General features: G+C 33.4%; 3 protein-coding genes across 3 annotated transcripts; 2 read left to right on the forward strand and 1 right to left on the reverse strand.

Annotated features, from left to right (window-relative positions):
• Positions 1-1,054: 1,054 nt before the first annotated feature.
• LOTGIDRAFT_231547 (hypothetical protein) lies at positions 1,055-4,111 on the forward strand (the record flags this gene model as incomplete). The annotated part of the gene is made up of 5 exons (XM_009053704.1): positions 1,055-1,098; positions 1,584-1,729; positions 2,143-2,283; positions 2,557-2,640; positions 2,850-4,111. The coding sequence occupies 5 exons, from the start codon at positions 1,055-1,057 to the stop codon at positions 2,930-2,932; spliced, it is 498 nt and encodes a 165-aa protein (XP_009051952.1). The 3' UTR covers positions 2,933-4,111.
• Positions 4,112-4,118: 7 nt separating this feature from the next.
• LOTGIDRAFT_231548 (hypothetical protein) lies at positions 4,119-12,618 on the reverse strand. Its single transcript, XM_009053705.1, has 11 exons — positions 12,299-12,618; positions 11,511-11,601; positions 8,660-8,883; positions 8,150-8,253; positions 7,775-7,920; positions 7,254-7,402; positions 6,733-6,886; positions 6,332-6,477; positions 5,956-6,087; positions 5,369-5,606; positions 4,119-5,088 (listed from the first exon to the last, which is right to left on the reverse strand). Exons 2-11 carry the CDS (start codon positions 11,567-11,569, stop codon positions 4,950-4,952), a joined length of 1,491 nt encoding a protein of 496 aa, XP_009051953.1. The 5' UTR covers positions 11,570-11,601; positions 12,299-12,618; the 3' UTR covers positions 4,119-4,949.
• Positions 12,619-14,328: 1,710 nt separating this feature from the next.
• Positions 14,329-19,570, forward strand: LOTGIDRAFT_159383 (hypothetical protein; the record flags this gene model as incomplete). The annotated part of the gene is made up of 10 exons (XM_009053706.1): positions 14,329-14,386; positions 14,807-14,955; positions 15,271-15,432; positions 15,743-15,895; positions 16,323-16,490; positions 16,791-17,011; positions 17,275-17,392; positions 17,832-17,990; positions 18,547-18,753; positions 19,295-19,570. The coding sequence occupies 10 exons, from the start codon at positions 14,329-14,331 to the stop codon at positions 19,568-19,570; spliced, it is 1,671 nt and encodes a 556-aa protein (XP_009051954.1).
• Between the last annotated feature and the right edge of the window lie 2,376 nt (positions 19,571-21,946).

The raw sequence follows: 21,946 nt of genomic DNA on the forward strand, positions 1-21,946 counted from the left end.
ACCCGAGATTAATAATTTATCTTACCATTATTGAACCAACGAATCTGAATACATATTATACTAAACTCCGTCATAGGATAAAATTATTGTATTACAATAGACGCATATTGATTTTGCACGTGCATTTGAAATTAGGTCAAATCTGTTTATTTATTTTAGGTTATATGGATACGTTAGTAGGTGTTTGTTTATGTTTTTGTGTTGCCAATCGCCCTTCAATATACCAGCAGACCGATATAAAGCATCATCGAGTTTCAATTACTGCTTTGTTTGAAAATTTCATTAAATGAATTAATAGCGTGTAATGAAAAGTCGCGGGGATTCTGTTGGGGTGGTGATATAATTATATTATGTAAGTAGTTGTAAAGGTATAGTCTTGTTATTCTGAGCAAAAGGCACTATTCTCAAATTCAACACTTCAATATCACGATCGAGAAAAACTATTTTTTAGATCGATGATATTGTTGATGTTGAGTTTTGAAAATATGGTTTTTTGAGACGTGATGATTTGTGATAAAGAATTGTTATTACGTGGCTTTTGGCTTATGTTATATTTTGTGTTCAATGTTCTTTTCTTGAAATGGTTTTATATGCCTTTTGAAATCCTCCAACAGGTTAAATGCCAGTACATCTACTGAAAACATTCGTAGGACTAACAAAGGTTATAAGTAAGCCTATGCTACTCATAAATATTTTCAGTGGCTGGTATTTTCCACTCAATTGATTAAAAGGCATATTATTTCATTTATTAGAATCTCAACTATTAAATAGAGTGAAATGTATAACTTGTTTTTCTTTCTTACTCGTAGTAATAATATGGGCAAACGAATGAATAAAAATATCCGGGTTTGTGAAACCTGCATGGAGCATCAATTATCCCCTACCTAACTATTATTCACTTACAATTACATAGTTGATTTGACATGGTCGTTTCGGGATCATTAGGAAAGGGTTAACAGAGTGAGAATCTGCAATATGGATGAAATGACGATAGTCTCTCAGTGGCGATTTGTCCAAAACTAAAGATACAATTGTCCTTTGGTCGATCGAGCATATGTCCGATTTATCATGTGATAGTCTTCATCTTCCAGCCTTCCGGTAAAAATGTAAACATCAACACGTTGATTTAATTACTTAGTTCTTGATATCTGAAGAAAGTCTTAAATAATGGTTAGAATAAAGCATAGGTGGGTCATTTTACTTTCTTGTCTCTAGGTCTGCAGGAATTATTGTTTTATATCCTATCCTATTTTACCAATTTTAGGGTAAATCCTTCTATAAATTGCTGCTTTCATTTGATGTCTCTTCTCACTTCACAGTCACAGATATTTATTCAGTATGAATTTACTATTACTAGTAGATTTGAAGATACATACCTTACCCTGGAAACTCTTACTAGATAGATAAATTTTATGGCTAGTGGTACCCCTATGCATATTATCACTATATTTGTTAATAGAGAAATGAATATACAAAGACCAATCCATGGTTTTGCCCTATCTATATCCTACAGACCGACACTATTCATAAGTATATAAGTTTCCCATGAAAGAGTAAGCTTACATTTGATATTATTTATATAGATATATAGTATTTGAGATTGTGTTTGTCAACAAGAAACCAGTAGAGTATGTTCTAAATAACTATGATGTAAATACAGCAATTCGGGCAGCTGTTCTACAGGCTCATGGTGATTTTGGTTTAGGAATATTACAGAACTCTTTACATGGTATGTATAGCATGGCATGATTGTAATATTAGGCTGATCTAAAAGGGACAATTGTCTCTCTGCCGCATGCCAAATGTGTTCAGGGATGAGTTGATTGGTTTACCTGCTTTGTTTCCATCAGTAAGTAAGATGAAGGTACACATTAAAGGTACATTTAAATATTATCTTGAAAGTCAGGAGATATTAACTTAAAATCCAGAAATCGGTTCAAGCATAGGCCGAGCACAGAACTTGGGATTTCAACCCAGATTGTCAGTGACACAGGTATAATCAATTGGGTCCGAGTGACATAAGCTGTGCACATTTCAAGATGGGGTTGCTCATCATTGTACTGTAAATCAAAAGAAAAGGGCCTCGTATTTGATGGGACTAACTGCAATTCCTCTTCATTATGTTCTGTTGTTCTATTGTAGTAAAGTATATGAGCAACCATCAAGATGTTATATTAGTAAAAGCTAGAAGAGGTGCACATAAACTTCTACAAACAGCAGTCACAATGTTCCTCAAGAAAATCAAAACATTTGATGTTGTCTGTAGAACTCTTCATATAGGAGGTAAGATGAAACTCAAGAAGTTAAATGTTCTAAAGTGATGCATCAATGGCTCTTTGGAATGACTTTGATGTAAAATAGACTATAATTTCCTGGACATTTGGTAGACAATTACCAGTGGGGAAATCATGGGGAAACCGATCTTTGTTAGCTAAATAACATGCAGAAATACCATTAACTTTGAAATGATTTAACATTTGTGTGATTCACTCTTGGCTTAAGAGCAAGAACTTTTGATGATGCCAAATTTTTAATGTTTCTCCACCATATTTTCAGGAACTATCAAAGCTTGTCAGAAATTTTTACTTCAATATTATCGTAAACAGCTACCAGCTCTCATGTTGAAATGTTCTAATTTAGGTAGGCTTGATCACTTTGTTCTTATTTATATGTATTTATAAGCTTTGTATTGTATTATGGGTTTGAAATGAGTCTGCTATGTGACTTGTTACTGTATGAATGAAATTAGAACACATTCAGATTGTTTATTTAGTTTCAAGATGATGATATTCCTTTTTAATGTGTGTTCAGATGGCTCATTTGAATTTTAATGTCATCTTCTTTTGCAGATGAAATGAAAGAGATACAAGAAGTGATATTATCAACTTGCTGTGGTCTGGAAAGTGACAAGAAATTGGGTTGTTTAACCTGATTTACATTAATTCTGTCTGAAAAAAGAATTGTTATTGTTAATGGGTTTAGAAACTGTGATTTGTGGAAGAAGAGCTAACCTTAAAGTGAAATATCAGTTATGATATAAAGTGTAATATCAGAAATTAGCACTCTGAGACCTATATATTTGAATTGAGAGACTAAGTTTCCAGGTCAAGGAGATCTTTTGTGGTTCTGAAGATTTCCTTGCCTCAACCAACCCACATTTCTAAAAAAAACTGAGATTGGGCAATGTGTTATTGTGGAAATATAAAAATATTAAACTTAACTCAAAATATATTATACTGTTTTATTAAACAATGATAATAAGGTGTGTCAATCTGATTTTTAAGATATTACATTTTTGAATAAAGAAAAAATATTCTACAGAAAGTTTATTCTACATATATATAACAGAACAATTTAAATAACAAAACAAAATCTATACAAGTTTTTATAGAAATTGTGTATACCTGTTTGTAGACAAAATACATGTATACAAAATCTGTCATGCTTGTACTATTATATATTTTGTATAAATTATTATAAATATCAAGGATACAAAATATATAAAATAAATATAGACAAAGATATTTCTACAGATTCAGAGATATTCCTAACCTGATTAGTCTCTAGTGTGTTATAGGAGAAAATGCTAAATCAAACATTACAGATTAAATCTCAACTGTGTTTGTTGGCAGCTTTCTCTACCTTATAATGTAATATAACTTCTATAACATGGTAAGTAGAGTACCCTAGGTATAAAATGAGGGTACCCTGTTTCAAAACAAACCTATCAGCTCTTCTACGTAATTTATGATATTCAAATCTATCCTTAGGATATAGACAATCTATTTGACCAGTTTCTGCCAATTTAAATCCTGGTCTTTTGAATGTAAAGAGTTTCTACAATTTTCACAGTTAGAAATCTTAGATCTAGGTGTACAATTATTTACAACCACAATCACAAACATTACATTAGATTATAATGGAAGGCACATGTTTGAAATTCAGGCTATCATTAAGTTGCTGCTGGTGAAACTGTTAAGAACAATTTGGAAGTAACCCAGTCTAAACTTCCACAGTGTCTTATTATAGTTGTAGGAGAATCTGATTTGGGACTTAATTAAGTTAAATTTCAGCATTATCAGCTGGTAAGGTAAATATTATCTAGACTATATCACTTTAACACAACAAATAAAATAATTTTATACAACATAGATTAATATAGTCATTAAATAAACAAAATATCAAAATATAAATACAATTAGTCATGTAAATATCTGATTTGAGCATCTTAATTTATGATAGAATTATAATGTTACAGTGATGGAGAATGGGTTTTATAGGACCTGCACATTGTTTGCTCATTTTGATTGGAAAAAATATATATATTAGAACACTAATCTTGCAATAAATAACAATGTTTCTTCATATCAAATGTCATGGGGAAAAAAATCTTGGCATTTAATTTGGCAAACAGCATAAAGTTCAAGAGAGCAAGTTGATTAAATTTCCCCTTTTCATTACATCAATAAACAAATTTAGAGTCTATTTGACATTTGGTTTAAGTTAATGTTGAAAAGTTTCAAGTAAACTTTCTAAAATTCACAGTTAACATAAATCAAAAAATATTCCTTCAGAAATGCACTTTTATCACTGCACTATATATAAACTACTACTTTCAAATGTAATGATACTTACTTCATCTAAAGTCATATCAAATAACAGAATTGTACTCCTTTGATAAAGTTATTGAATCAGATCCTCTTTAATATATAAATGGCCAATATATAATATACGTCAAAACTTTTGTCACAATTTTTAAAATCAGAAACAGAGGTAACTTAGGTAAGGATTTTAAGATTCTTCAGTCAACTGCAAATTTCAGCGGCTATCATCATAGTTACTTTGAAGAAAGATCACTAATACTACTCTAGGAATCCTTCTTTAACTGCCGAATTTTATCAGCTAATACTATCATAATAGTTACATTGAAGAAAGATCACTATTTTATTTTAAGAGTCTTCAGTCAACTGCCTAATTTCATCTGCTAATACTTTGGTCACATGCATAGCTTGTTCTACTTCTTCACCACCTATCTGTTGTAAAGCTACAGCAGCTGCTTCTCGTACATGAGATATTACATCATTTCTCCTATATTATAACAATAATAAACATACAGTATATCTTAGCTGAAGTCAAAGAAATTTCTATTTGAAACTATCAATATAGAGATGTTACAAACAAGATGGACAAACTTCATACTGGAACTGTTGATGAGTGAATACAGCCGTTGAACAATTATTATTCACAGTAAAAAACGGAAAGGAATATATGAAGGCAACTCCTATGGGGAGAAGATATAGGTGTAAAAGTTCCAGCCCAATGCAATAATATACTCTGCTTATTAAGAATATAAATTAATCATACATACCACATATGTAATAATTTGGAAACAGCTTGTTTAGAATGAAGATGACCTAGAGCTAGACATCCTGCTTCTCTCACTAATCTATCTTTATCAATTAATATTCGTAGTAATCTGTTGACAGTTTGTGTATCATTAGCTTCTGTTCTAGCTAGTGATATAGCTGCTACCGCCCTTACATTAGCATCAGCGTCTGATAATAAATCACGTAAAGCTTCTATAACAGCAGCACTTCGGAATTTTGCTGAAAAATACCAATAACAGGTTAAATAGGGGGAAAGGAGTTTATTTTTAGCTTATTTTGTGTGTATCAGAGCCATTTGCATCATTCCAATTTTTGTCAGTTGCTGTGGTTCCTGTAAGTATTGAAATGCTTCAGCATAAATGATGTTAATGCTACGGACCTTCGCAATACAGACGTCATAAAATGCTAAGATTTAGTGGAACTGAAAATTGGAAAGATACAAATTGATTCAAAGTGTTTAGGGCTAACTTCTATTTTGCTGTCCAACCTCTGTGGTTCCTGATATTCCATCAAAATTTGGAAATGAAATGCTGAACTACATACTCAGAACATAAATATGTAAACCTACCAAGATTTTCAATTGCTTCCACTCTGACAGACGAATCCATATCAAAGACTTCTTTCATAGCATAATTTTCTCTAGCTTGATCTTCTATTCTTTTCCATACTGATTGTATTTCATCATCTACTGTACAAAATCCTACAAAAATTGAATAGAATTGATCAACTGTACAGAATTCTACAAAGTTTTAAATTCTCAAGCTTATTACAAACAAACAGAATACTTCTATGCTGATCATTAACAAATTCCATTTGTGACCCAAAATCTAAAACCAGTAACATGGGTTTCGAAACTGGAGATTTTGGATTCCAGAAAGATATTTTCTGGTAAATCACATCTGTGAAGGGTGACCAATGTTCAGTGTTCTGTTTTTTTAAATTACCTTCAAATTTGTCATAATGTAAAAAATCATCAGAATCAACCTCCATTTCACGATGTAAAACACCCATCAACCATTTCTGATCTTCACTACTAGAGAACACATAGTCCATATTCGACTGGAAGGCCTTTACTACAGCATCTACAAACCTGTTCAAGAATAAGAATACCAAAACATTATTATCAGCTATACTGTTATCAAGTCTGCACACCCGCTTCCATTCTAGTCCTTGGATACTCGTTACAAGACCAATGAAATCACTGATTGCCTGAGTTTTGTGTATTTCTATTGACTGATTTTTTTGATTTAAATGCTACTGGTATATTGAAAAAGAAATTGTCATATTTCCCATCAGTGGACTAGTTCTGAAAGAAATAAACAACACATTCAGGACAAAACCTTACTTTGACCACTCTATTTTCTGTCCAGTAAATCTGTCTTGCCAGAACTGTGATGGCAGTATTTCTTTTTCATCTTCAATTGTATTACTCATAGACTTTCTGTATATATTGGCTCTAGAGTTTGCACGTTGAAAACGTTTCCTCTTTTTCTCATAGTCTGAAATTATTCATAAATTAAACTTAAGATGTCATGATTCAATTACTAAAAATAATATACTTTAGTGGAGATAAAACAGCAATGCAAGAAAGTTGAGTAAGGGCATTTATAAAAAATCTATTACAGAACACTTGCTTTGCACAAGTGCCTTAAATTGGAGAGTTCCAGACCAGCTTTCCTGATGGGGATTTACTATCTGAACATGGTCTACAACAGGAGATGAGCTCTTTGCAGGGTTTACTCCAATAGGGACACACATCAGAGTAAAATATTTGTATGCTGTTTTCCTCGTAGTTCTGATAAAACACATTTCCATATGTTATTCTTGTACTAAGGTATATATATTGATGATTTGACATTTTCTTACCCCTTTCTTGTTGGTTTTTCTCCTTCTCCTCTTCCTCTTGTCTCTGATGTAATTCAGTATGTAACATATCAATCAGCTCTTTAAAACTTTCTTCTATTTTATCTTCTTCATGAAAATCTACCCATTTATAGCTAGCTAGTTGTAACTTCCTTAAAACATACAATTACAAACTATAGCCACACTGAGCTTACTCTCTACACATTCATTGTTGATGATTTGCATAAATTTAATTGAGGGTCTGAATAAGAGATAGGACAAAGTCTAATGCAATCAGCAGCCTGATATGTTCTTCCAACATCTTCCACTGACAGTCTGGCACCGTGTATATTGTTCCAGTCCTCTATTGAACACCCCTTGTATTTCTATTGAACTCTCTCACACCTGCTTACTTTTCTATGTTATGAAACAATCTTTTATGGTAGGTTCAGCTCATTTGTAAAATTAAGGGTGTTTTTAAATGCCTTGTGTCAGACCTAGATTAATGGCATTAACCAAAAGTGAATTAGATAAAAAAAACTTACATGCCAGTATCCATTAAATGGTAAAAATTCTTTCTAGGTTCTAAAGTAATAGGAAATATAGCTGAACTGGATATATAAGCTAGAGCTAGTTCATCTTTACAATATTTAGAGTTAATAGATGATGAACTTAATATGGAAATAAATAACTGAAAAAAAATATATATTCCTATAAGATAATAACATGTAGGTGCTAAATCACATTTTGCTGTAGAAATTCATTATTAGGTTCAAAAAGCCGAAAAAAAAAACTCTCTTAAAAATTTCTTTAAATCATTAACTCTATAGTACATTTTGCTCTTTTTTTTCTCCCTGATCAATGGTTGGATCCATCCAAGTTCTGAATTCAAAATAAGGTTATGACAATGATTCACTTACTTTGGCATCAATAATAGCTTGTCCTATTTTATTAAGAAAATCCACTCCAGCTTGTAGCCCTGATACATCTACCCATACTGATATCCCACTGGCTTCTAATTTCTCTATAAGTTAACAACAATCAATCAATAATCAAAATACAAAAAATGTAAATTCCTGAATATTATAACTTCCAAAAGGTTAAGCAGACAAAGAATGAACTACAGGACAACAGGTCTTCTCTCATTGTAGAATTTACTGAAAGAATATTTTGGTGCTCACTTGCACTTTTCAGATGAAAAACTTTGTTCTCAATTTATCAAGATTGTGATGATTCAATTCATAAACAAAACTAGGTATAGTCCAGTTAAAATATTTATGTATGCACATCTGAAACACAACTTTAACAACCAGAAATTTACTGGCCTGCTCAAGCTTGTTTCAAAATCATTCTTAGATGTCAACAAGTACTTTTTCTCCTGAAATACAGCATAAAACTTTACTACTGTATGAAAAAACCCAAATTCTAACCTCTTAATTTTTTCATGAATTCTGAGTCAGCATGACTATAGCTGATCATCAAATCTTTAGCTCCCTGACTGTTCTGTGAATTAGGTGGTGGTGGTGGTTTAGAGGAGGTAGTAGTTTGAGATGACGACTGCATTGTATCCTGTGTATCTACACTGGCCCTGGAAGGAGAAGTGTTTCGTGGTGTACTGGGAGTACTTCCCATATCTTGAAACTGGTTAACTAATCTGTCAACAAAAATATAAAAAATAAAACATCATATTATAGGCTATAATTTGGCTTTACCATATTTATATATAATAAATTTTACGACAATAAAAAGCCCCTAAGCACACGTCTTTAATTAAACGTTTAATGTTTGAAGAGTAAACATGAAAATATATTTTACTTGTCCAACTTTCAGTAGAGACGCAAGCTGAAATACGTCAGTTCTAAAGAAAACAGTAACAACATACGACATGTTTCAAGTTTTAATATTCATTTTTAGATTCATACACAACTAAAACATGTCTGAAAGCCAGTTGTTTCAAAAACTAGCCTAGTAATGCTTTATTCTGTTGAATTATTTCTAGTTTATGTTAGGTAATGATGTATCAAGATGCTGTATCTATCTATCTCTCCTATTCGATCAGGCAGGAGCATCACTGTGTGCAATTCACAACACAACTGACAAAGGGCTTCAAACAAAATCAATGAAACTGCAGGTGTTTATATAAGTTTACAGACAGGCAATTGTTTCTATTAATAGTGAGTAGATATTTTGTGTAATTAAGATATTTGGAAGGTCTGCCTACAGATCTGGTTACAATTATATAGAAACAATTGCCTATGGTTAATTAAATGAAGTAACCTTTATCAATTTCAATTACCTGCCCGATGATGATTTGGTACACGACTGTGAGGTAAAAAAATATCGATAATATTGATATAATATAACTTGTTAGCCATTGATTAATATTACAAAGAGATTAACCAATAATATCTAAGTGGAAAATTTAGTCACATGATATTTATTTTAAACACAATAGAATAGAATATTATCTAGATCTGAATTTATAGTCTTATTTCGCAACATTTTTTTAGCAACCAAGGTAAACATGACTCAAGGGAGATAACTGTAAATATAATAACAAGATCGTCCAGACACAGACCAAATCGTCCACTTTTCTTTTCGCCTGGTACAAATCGGCTTATCAGTCTGAAGAATGTCTCCGTTCCACTTTTTAGTCGTTGAATTGACTAATACGCATGGAGCAACAACAAACATTGTCTTGATTGTCTCTAGACCTAGTTACTCGACCTACTTTACAACTTCATGCCATAACAGAACAGGCCTATTGCAACACATTTCCCCGATTGAATGGATAGGTGATGAAGGATTTTCAAATTTCTCTACTGACGTAAAAGAAATATTAAATAGGCCTATATGAATACAACTCAGGAAACACGTTGCCATAAATATACACCCGGAATTCTCGCTACATGTACATCCTACTGTTGTTCACTGTTACACGTGACTGATAATCAAAATCCGCTTTCTATTCTATAGTAGAAAACATCTCTGTAACAATCGACGGCCATTTTGCCTTAAGTATTTAAATATCCAACCTTAAACTTTGTTGATGTTATTCAGTTTTAAACAGCAGCTGGTGTCAATGGACCAAATATGTAACAATAAACTTAAAATTGCCAAAATGTTTAACAAGGAATTAAAAATCAAGATTTACTTCAACCTTTCGAGATATTACATTGCACTTAATTTTCAAAGTATCAAAAAAATAACTAATGAAATCTATACACAATCTAAGGCCTTGGAGCAATCATGGTATAAACAATTTTTTTAAGTGCCTGCAAATTACTCTATAAAAAGTAAACAATTTTCTGCTTAACACAGTCCACATATTTATCGAAATTTAGAAATTGCGTATTTTGTATCCGAGACACCAACTCGTGTCTATAATGTCTCGTGGACATCAAGATCCGGTTCATGTAAGAAGTCCTTAATGATTGTTTAAAATCATATTTCTGACACCACAATACCACCATTTGAAATTCGATAACTAGCAGAGAGAGTGTTGCACAGGTAATGTTTGTATTTTCTTCTTATATTTCGCTTTATTCATAAATTAAAATAATTTTAGAGATTTATCAACATTCTGATATCGACCGTCGGTGTTTTGTTTTGTTTTTTTTTTTTTTTTTGGAGATGCAGACAAACCATACTCCCGATTTTTATTCTGAGATACGCATACCGTGTTCCTGATTCAGTTTTGTCAAAATTTATAGCAACATATTTAGAAGACTTTAGGCCTTTCTTATAATCATCATCATTTTCATTTCACGGATCCTGAAAAGGCCATTGTTATTTCCCCACTCTTTATTCTATGCTGTTAATATTTAAATCGCATGTATATATTGATATTATATTTTCAATGAAGGTACTGCAAGGATGATGTTTTCTTGTATACTATTGGTGTTGACTTTCACTTCAGTCTTCAGTAAGCCAACTAGACTGGTGCATGATAATTCTAGAAACAGTAAGAACTTTTCATTTCTTTCTCACTGAAATAGCGGTTCACCATCATTATTATATTAAAGGGAAAGACTTTTTACATATATTAAATCAACCCCTGAAATGGCGCATCTGTCCCTTTAAATGCATCATCTGCATAAAATGGACATTACATACAATTGTTTATCACCTCAATGACGAATATTTATTATATGAACATAGGCTTATAAAATTACACCCCACAGTAAGCAATCGTTTCACTCGCCAATAGAATGATTGACAAAATGTCACGCCCCGAGGCAAAACTAGATAAAAATATGAAATGTATCATAAAAATTTTACCTTGACACGGTTTCTGGAGTTGGTTGTTCTTCTTCGATATTATCATTATTCATTTCCATATATAATATGCTTATAATACAGCTCTGATGGACTTAAGAATCATAAATTAAAAATTTATTAACATTTAATGTTTATATCGATTGATATGACGATGGTTGGCGCTGAGTATTTTGTTAGATTAATGAAATGCCGTGGCGTTTCTACCTAGGGGGCGGGGTATCATTTGAAAATTCTGTGACAATTAATTGAACATATTGATTGATAGAAACCTCACTGTATTAGTACCCTTTCGGAAATGTTCTTTGGGATGCTCTACCGTGCATACGATGCAATATACATTATATATAGTTCATTTGTAGAAAGTCATTTTACATTTTTGTAAAATAATAGAATTAGATAACAATTTGTCTCAGAAGTCACTAATTGACTATAATAATAATATAGGCCTACAAATATACATATAACTAATATAGCCAGGACAGATAGAACATTGTCTTCAATGAAACTAAAATCGATTTATAATTCCTCAGAGACAATATATTTCATATTTGATCCTATCCTAGTATATATGAGACAGGTTGTCCATGTTCAATGTCCTATACATGTAATAGTGAATCCTAAATCTTAATCAATATGTGACGCTCACAAAACACTCAATTGATCGACTCGTAAGAATTGGTCAAGGTCAAAGTGAAGGCTATATATTTTGTCATAGTAACAAAAGGATTTTTAAACTACTAAAACACTCTTTTAAAGTAGGTTATGATAAAAAATGTGAAATTGCTTACCTTTAGTTTACAAAAAGCTTGTTGTTTTACTCTTTCCTATACTGTGAAATGGTTTATTTATAGAATCAAAACCGATCTACGATATTTCTTAATAATAATTTCACTTATGTCCGGTATTATGAGTAAACATCATCGAAGGTGCAGCGTAAGATAGTGGCTATTTATAGTAGCCCTGTGGAAATTAGTTGTGGTCCGTAGTACAGAATATAGGCGTTTGTTTTTACACGATTATACTTCAATATCCTAGAAAATAGCAGCGAATATACACTTCAAACAAACCACGTCTAATGTCCCAATAGTACACTAGTTTGATATCTAATGAATACAGCTATACAAGTGAAATTGAAGACGTAACAAGTACTCACTGCCCCGTATATTACTGTATATTTATTTTAATCACGGTCAAGGTCATTTCAAATTACTTTACCGCGGATCACCAAAGAGCGACACAAATAGGCTACTTTCACAAGCCAGTGACTCGTAACTGTCTTTGTCAAAGTTCAAAGGCTTTAAAATTATAATGAGAGAGATCTAGCTGAGCTAAAGCACTGGTCGGGGAATTGGCATGGTTTTTGGGTTTAGAGCTCTGATCTGGCAGAACCCACAACCCACCACGTAGGGGCCCGTGGACCTAACTGGGTTGGGGCCCCTCCCCATTTTGCTCTCATGCATTCTGAAAGAGCACTTTTAATCAATGTTATGCCTGATATTTGAGGATTTCAAAATGTTCAGTCTGCAGTTAAGGCTATTTCAACCAAGCTCTATTGTAGTTGAACCACTGTGTTATGCTACAATGATGGGCTCCATCTCTCTTAAAATACTTCATTAGCCAGAGACTCTTTAATACAATCGACAAAAAGACTTGCTTTGACGTCTATAATATTCATGAACGATAATGTAGGCCCCTGCGATGAAAGAATGCGAACTTTGAACCTTAAATAAATATAATTAGTTCAATTATGCTATAATCTAAACAGGAGATTATAGAAGTTCACAGTGACCCTCTTACAGTAGGCTTTTCAGTAATACACTAACAATCATATAACGAGTATAGCTTTATAAACATGCTATCCTAAATTTACCTACTCTTATCTGTCCTTAAACAGTGCACAAGCAAGCTAAAGTATAGACTGGCGCTGGGTTGTTTTTAAATCTCTAGACACAATTTATCAATAATCTTTATCTTTCTTGTAGGCTAGAGTCTTTTGCTTTTAGAAGCTGACTCGAGTTCAAGAGATAAATTGAGAAACTCCCTGGGCTTTGATCGTTGAATGCTACTGCTAATGATACAAAAGTTTACAATAAGGAAATCATCACTCTTTTTCAAATAATTTTGCAAATAGTTTCAAATAGTGGTTGTCATTGTCCAACTAGCAAGAGTAGCAAGCCATATGTGTTAAATATGTTAACATAGATTATATGTGGACATCGTTGTATACATATTTCAGATTTAGAAGATAGTTTTGTTCAGCTTGATGATGAACCAGTTCAGAATTATCGAGGTTTGTATCATAATTTATTGTTGCATTCAAAAGGTTATAAAGAGCACAAAAATACTAACTACTCCCCCTCCCTAAAAACTGTATTGCCCCATTGAAAACTTCTGACAACCAACCCATACCATTACTGGAGCTAGACAGTGGCGGAGCCAAAGAGAGGGGGGGGGGGCGATGCAGAAGGGGCAGCAACCCCCCCCCCCCTTCCAGCCCCGAAAGCAAGTTTTTCGAGCAAAAATTTCATACCTAGGTGAGGTATTCGGACGGGCGTAAACCTGGCTCCGCCACTGCAGCTAGACCATATACCCCATTGCCCTTCCAGATATATTATTTGCCCCATCGAATATTCAAGTCTGGTCTGATAGAACACCAACTAAAAAACTAACGAACCAGAAATTGGTTATTGAAACACTTGTTTGATTGATCGCTCCGAAAAGGACGATTTTTGCAATCATACGAATTTCACTCCATTTGTCGTTATTTTTCGTAGCCAAAAGGAATATTTTCCGTCCACCAACTCCTCTTAGTGAAATCATGGGTCCACTACATAGAAGACATGCCCGAAATGCAGATGAATATCAGAGAAGCAATGGTAAGTAAGACATTGCCCGTTTCTTTACCATTACCTCAATATTTATCACAGCCATTTTCAATGACGCATTAATTGTGGTCTTATTTTAATTCGTCAAACATTTTTTTCGTTGTTGGTAGCCACGGTGGTTTAATCTTAATACATTAGACGCCTGTCCGCTACCTGGAGGTCCAGCATTTTAAATCTGACATAAGTGGATATATTACCTTTTTTAAACTGTTTCCCATGGCCACTGATTCAACTCCGAGGAGCTGACATGGAAAAAGCGTCTTGTTATTCGAATGGAACAATAATCCGATGACTCGTGTGCTACATGCCTTGTACTTAAAGCATCCCTTGCCAGTTCGAAATAGAAAAAGAGTAGGCTAAAGTCTCAGTCTTATCAGAAGTTATTCAAACCATTGTTCCTTTTACTTTCAGAGGTATATGGTAGGATGAGATCCTTATTAATGTTACTGAGGATGTATATAGGGAAATATCCCCGAGTAGATATTATACATTATATTAACTGGGATAGAACTATTATTATTGATAATCTATTTTATACAAGACCTACTGATATCTGGCAGGTACGACATCACCTAATCTTATACATGTGAAATTACAGGATTGTTACCAGTTGCGTTTCTATTGGGGACATGGACATTGTTTGTGTTCCCTCCTGGGGTTTTGATATGGAACGAAAGAGCAAAACTTGAATAAAATGTCTGGCGATATAGAACGATCATATTTATGCATGTCTGGGAATGACCCTAATATACGCCTCACGTTCTAGTATTGCCAATCGGCTTCCTGATTCCACTTTAAGATCAGGATTCTTAACCCGGCTTCCCTTTTAGAGAGTATATATTGCTGTTAATATGTGTTTGTTTCTCACCATGCAGGTTAGAAAGGTTCTACGAGCAGCTAAACAGTTAAAAATGAGGGTTCGGGCTACCGCAGTTGGTCATTCTAGATCACCACTGTACGTGGATGAAGGTAACATAATGATGGATGTTCGAGACTTAAATAGACACGATGGACCAAGACTGCAACTTAATCAGCCTGTAAGTTTACAAGTTTATAGAAGAATATACAAACTACCGATTCTGGTATATAAGTACTCTATAGGACTAAAAAGACCGTAATAGCAAATAACGGGATAGCTGTACTATGGATAGGAAATTAGATCCTGTTGTCCTGTACAATAAGAACTAAAAGCTGCTTATTTTTCTTGCAACCTAGTAGATGCGACCATCATAGTATTAAGTAAGGAGATGCTATGGAAGAAACACATTCTGTGGTCTCTACTTTGTCACCAATTTCAGTGGTTCACAGAAACGCCACAGTTGCCAATGTTTCTCTCTCTCCTTTTAGAACCAGATAAGAAATTATACCACGGTAACCGCAGTAACAGGAGTTATTGAGAAGGAATTGAATGCATTCATGGTTAGCAACAAAGTTACAATATTAGCTCAACCTTTAAATGATGTCGAATCACTGGGTGGAATGGTTGCCGCTTCAACTCACGTAAGCTTTTCTGGTACTGCTTTTCCGATAATGACGTCGTGAAACGCTTAGTTAGAGTGGAATACAAGAAACACAGACGTCTGACCAAAAATTGGAATGGTGCAAATTGATTCTAAGGGTGCCCCCGATGAAAAGTAACTGCAATTTGAATTATGACCTATACGACTTCCCATCGATAAGAACATCACACTAATTTAATCATGAGTAAAGTTGTCTCCCTTTATTCAAGACAACATCGACACACATCCGCACAATGTACAAGAAACTCAGAGCAGTACTAGTTCAAAATTGCTTTGGCTAGGTTTTGTATAATCTACACATACGATCGTGAAACTTGAATCTAGCATTGGGTTGGTTCTCAAATTGGGATAAATGAATAGTTTGCCATAACGCATTAACTAAGGGGGAATCTTTTCCTTTTTCACAGGGTTCAACATGGGATGCACCGACATACAGTGGAATAGTTAGAGATATTAGATTAATGGACGGTGCTGGTAGACTGAGGAAGTTCAACTATGAAAATCACCCGGATATCATGAAAGCTGCTATCTGTAATCTGGGAATGTTCGGTATCATGTATGATATCACGATTGAGGTAATGAAAAAATTTAAAAACATCATATTAGCTATGTTATTAGAATTATATGCCTGAAAGACAGATTCAGTTGCCGAATTCGCAAATACCTAAAAAAAATGAGTAATCCCAATCTCGCTCTCGCATTCACTTATTTCATTTATATTTTCATTTTCAAGTGGGTAAAGTGACGAAGTAAGTGGTTCAAGACTTCATTTTCTTGACTTTGGATAGTGAACCTGAGTATTTCTTCGGTTCGACGAATTCCTATTGAAAATAGACTTCACAAAGTCACTAAATGTTTCAAATATATGATTATAGGTTCTTCCTATTGTAAAAGCTAAAGTCAAAAATGAGTTTGTTAAGCTAGAAGATCTGATTTACGACCAAAATAAACTGCGTGAAACAGTCACCTCCAACTTCTTGACAGAGATCTCATGGTTTCCATTTAATTCAGTCACACCGGAAGAAGCTACAGATTATCAAGCCACTGGGACTATCCCAGCAGCCTGGAATGCAAAGAGAGATCAGATTTGGCTCAGGTAGGACTGTTTAAAAAAATTCAACATTGTATTTTAACGCTTTAGCCAATGCGAATTTATGAGAATCCTTCCACCAGCCACCGGTCCACCATGAGAGTTCTATGCAACATTTCACGCTGTCATGGCAATTGATACTAGTACCATATACAGATTATCCTGTGATCAGTCTTAACCCAATGTTGCGGAATATTGTATGCGAAAAAATAATTGACAAATTCATGTCCATGAACCAAAGCAGTCTTATCTTATGATATTTGTTTCAGAACAATTAACATTGTTAATGATACAGAGGTTGGTAACAATGAAATCAAACCTGCTACATATTTACCTACCAATGGTTCTTTATCTGGTGGCAGTGTCGAAGGATTATTACGAGGAAAGGTAATGACACCACATAGTAACATTGTAGTAGGGGGTAAAGATGGCATCAGCATGCTTCTTGCGTTGAGGAGGCTCCGAACTCACGTTATCCAATCGCCAAGTAGACGACAATTCAAGCTGCTAGTGCTGCCGACTGTGCTAGACTGAGAATAAGACATTGTTTTCTAATTGAAATGTGGCATCATGCCAAATTGTTGCATAATATCAATGTTTTGAATGCAGAACACAATTCTCTGATATACAGATTTCAGTAAGAACCATTGCCACCTGATTGTCTCATTATTGGGAAAAAATGAACGGACATGTAGTGATAGCGGTGTTTCGACAAGGTTGCCAGTTGTCTGGTGATCTTGAACTTGGGAAGGCATGATTTACAACATATATTAATGGTATGATTATAATATGAGTCAATACTGAAGTTATCTTAATCATTTTCTAGGCAGCTTTAGATGTAGCCAAGAGCTTAGAACAAGTGACTTATCATTATCTGGTAGATGCTTTCCCGGTCATATTACCACCAAGACGTGGTAGTGAAACTAGTGCTGCATTTATGCTCAACATCGATAACCAGTTTATACGACCAGCTACTGGCTTACAGGTTTGTTCATGCTGTGTTTCATTCGTCCTTACATCTCAATAGTTTATCGGACCGTTTATAATTTTAGTTGATGTGCCTTATGACAATAATCTATCTAATAGTTTGAAGCCTGCCCCTTTAAAATCACTGTATTCATGATTTGTAACTCACAAGAAGGCCCCGTAAGAACATTTACAACCATGCTTTTTGGTTTGCCTTTCAACTATCACAATATACATCGCAAACGACTTCTCTTAAGGTACATATATAGAAGAAAGAGATATTGTAAATGGGTTATTGAACGAAAGGAAGAAAGAAAGAACTATATTTTACAAAGATAACATCTAAAGCACACAATAATTCTTTCTACCAACTGGTCCTTGACCAAACCTCTTGGCATTGATCTATCCTTGATTATCTGTTCCATTTATAACAAGGTCGACTATAACAATGAGCTTACATGACTGAAGAATTTGGTATTTGATATAAGTATATGTATACGTTATGTATTTGCAATATAACGCAGGATGGCGCTCGTGAATATACATATATTTAAAAATTTGTATTCCTTTTCCAGTTCATAATAGAATATGCTGAAGGTCAAATCAAAAGAAACGGATCGACTCCATTGAATGCCTTATTACCCCGATTTTTTAAGAATTATGAATGTGACCTGTGTCCGGGAAATCATGAGATAAAGATGCCTGATGATTCTGGTCGAACATTGGTCATAGATTTCTTGGCACCACCAGCTCAGTATGGTTTCTATCCTGCTGCTAGAAAGGTCAGTTGTAGTTTTTGTAGAGGTTAGGCATTTGGAACTGCACTACAAAATCATTTTATGCACTTTCATGTGTTATTACATTTATATAGGTATAATTTATTCAAGTTTTAATCCAATGACAGGGGTTTTTAGAATATGAAACTGGACAACTATAGGACGGGTGACAGGGGTTTTAAGTGATCGACGAATCAGTATTTAAAGAATATTTCACTTCCATGGTTCCATAAAGTTTAGTTCTCGTATGGTTGTGTCCCTCTGTAACTCAACTACCAAAGGGTCTGGCTGAACCAAGTCCACGGACCACCGTAAGGTCATCCCACAAAAAATGTAGGAGAGCATATTATGTTAAGTAAAATTCCCGGGGAAAGGGCCCCAATCTACTGAAGTCCATGAGTCCCGACTAATCTAGTTGGTGTCTCTCATAGTATACATTCTATACTACCAATGTTTCGCCAATATGTTGTTTTTGGATTTCGGTTTCATTTTGCGGTTCTGATCGTTAAAACATGGTTTTTGTATAATGTCAATATGTATTTTACAGTTTGTGGAGAGGTTTAGAAATGAGAGTGTCAGACCACACTGGGCTAAACGTCATGATAATATACCAGGCATTATACAGATAATACAAAATGTATATGGAGACAATATACACCATTTCACACGGATGAGGACACTGGCCAATGTCGATCCTGACGACATGTTTATGAACACTTATTTATTACAAATATTTGGTAGAAATTTTGAAAATATGGCAGAAACTATGACTACAACTGCTGCACCATCAGGCTTTCCCATTCCCAACAGAAATCCCAGTTAAATGATGTGTTGTTTTATAAAGCACCCTTTTCATTCATCAATTTAGTCTTGCGAGTCATTTTGCTTTTAGAAATTTTGAAATTGCCTAAGTTTTAATTTAGTGTGAATATAATTGACTCAGAAGATAGAATTTTTGAAATGTTTATTTTGGGAAAAAAGACATTTGCTTAAGTTTTAATTTGGTGTAAATACAAATTTATAATTGTCCCAGAGGACAGACTTTTTGAAATGTATGTTTCTGAGAAAATGCGACAAGACACTTAGATGCCGAGTAAAAACTACATTTTTATGATTTATTATGGGAATTATTTATGATGTTTCGTGAAATATATATTGTCATTTCAGGTAATACATATACTCATATATTGTTATCCATTATTCCTTATATGTAAGGTCTTCAGTAGGAGTCCATTTTATATCATATCTAAATGTTTTTTTACAAATAAAATATTTTAATGTGTTGATGAGTTTGTAAGTCGTTGGATTTCCAAAGTAAATATTTCATTCTTTAATTCTTCATTCCTGAAAACCAGACATTGTGTATATACATTCTCGACAAAAGTCTCAATATGTGCTGTATTTTTGTTTGCTGAATTTTTTTATCCCCAATGCAACAATCAGTCACCAAGAAATGAACATCTGATAATTTATGCTTTGACACGGCAATAAACTACAACAATATTTCAACGATGTCTAAATGAACAGTGTATAGGAAGTGAAGATTCGAGCCCGACCCCGAGGGAGTATCTAGTTTATTTCTAATAATTAATTCAATTCGCCTGACGAGCGTCTATTATTATTGGAAGACAGTATGTGGACCATATGGACACTGTCAGATGATAACTGTTAGTTTAAACGCCCTAGGTGATTTTATAACTCTATTTTATTAACATCTGATTATTAGTTTTCCCTGTGATTTTATTCTATAGTTTTTATTTACATTATTATTATATTTATTCTTCTTTAATAGATAATGACATTTTATAGCAATTTTATTTTTATTTACAAAATCACACGTAAAATGTCTCTTGTAGACTTGGGATTAGGATTTGAAATAAACAATTGACGTACGTTAAATACGATGAAGAAATAGATTTTATTTTAAACAAAATTGAAAATTAAAAAGAGAAACTTTTGTCAATACAATTCTCTCATAAGAGACCACCTCCAGTAAGAGACCGTTTTTGAATTTTCCCCTGCGTGGTCTCTTAATACAGTTTTTACTGTATATAAGGAAACAAATCAACAAATGATACAAAAAAAAACCCAAAAACCAAAAATAAACAACATATAATTAAATTAAATAAAATTAAATAAAATTAAATAAAATTAAATTAAATTAAATTAAATTAAATTAAATTAAATTAAATTAAATTAAATTAAATTAAATTAAATTAAATTAAATTAAAAAACATGATTAAAAACAAAACAAAACAAAAGAAAGAAAGAAAGAAAGAAAGAAAAACAAACAAACAAACAAACAAACAAACAAATAAATAAATAAATAAATAAATAAATAAATAAATAAATAAATGTTGTACGTTTAATTATACGTATATTCAGAAATCACAAAACAAAATTTATATTTTGTAGATTTATTTGATGATTTTTATGTATTACAATCACAAAACATAAACAAATGGATCCTTCAGTTGAAATGTGAAATTCATGAAACATGATGGTATAACAAATAATGACCTCCATGGGCCCACTATAAACAATAAATATATATAACAACTATTGTACATTGCTATCATAGCAATCATATTTGGAATAATCAGAATGAACAAAGGATTGTCAGAATAGTACAGAAACGCTCGGTAAAGGTAGTATAAGGTTTTATAAGAGATATTATAGAAGCACTGGCATGGATTTCAGCATACTTAGTTGCTAATGTACAACTGCGTCTAGCACATTGTGCTTGGTACTTTTGTAGTTTCCTGTTTATCGGCCAGTGCTAGGCGTTTTACTGTCGGAATGTGGAATATTATATCCGACAAGCATCGTAAGTATCTTACAGCAAAGCTGGCATCCTGGCTTAGATATTGTGGAATATTCTAAGTTTGTGGAATGGTACTGGGTTGTATGTTAAGTCCTCTCCATTGTGGTACAGGTGTTGAATCTAAAAAGGAAGGCCGCCATGGTTAACATTATCCTACTTAATAATTCCTAAGAGCCTTTGTACCAATAAAACTATAATAAGAATACTTACTACTAATCAAACCCACATTGTAAAAGGTGGTTACTTTCCATTAGTAACTACTATCTGTGATGTGTAACCAACAAAGACATTGTCAAAACAGAAGTAAGTCTAGCTCACTGGTTGAAGAACTGACCTACTATAGTCTTGAAGGCACGAGTGGCGTCCCTTATTTCA

The sequence above is a fragment of the Lottia gigantea genome (assembly GCF_000327385.1).
Source record: "Lottia gigantea unplaced genomic scaffold LOTGIsca_20, whole genome shotgun sequence".
In the NCBI taxonomy this organism is placed as follows: Eukaryota; Metazoa; Mollusca; class Gastropoda; family Lottiidae; genus Lottia; species Lottia gigantea.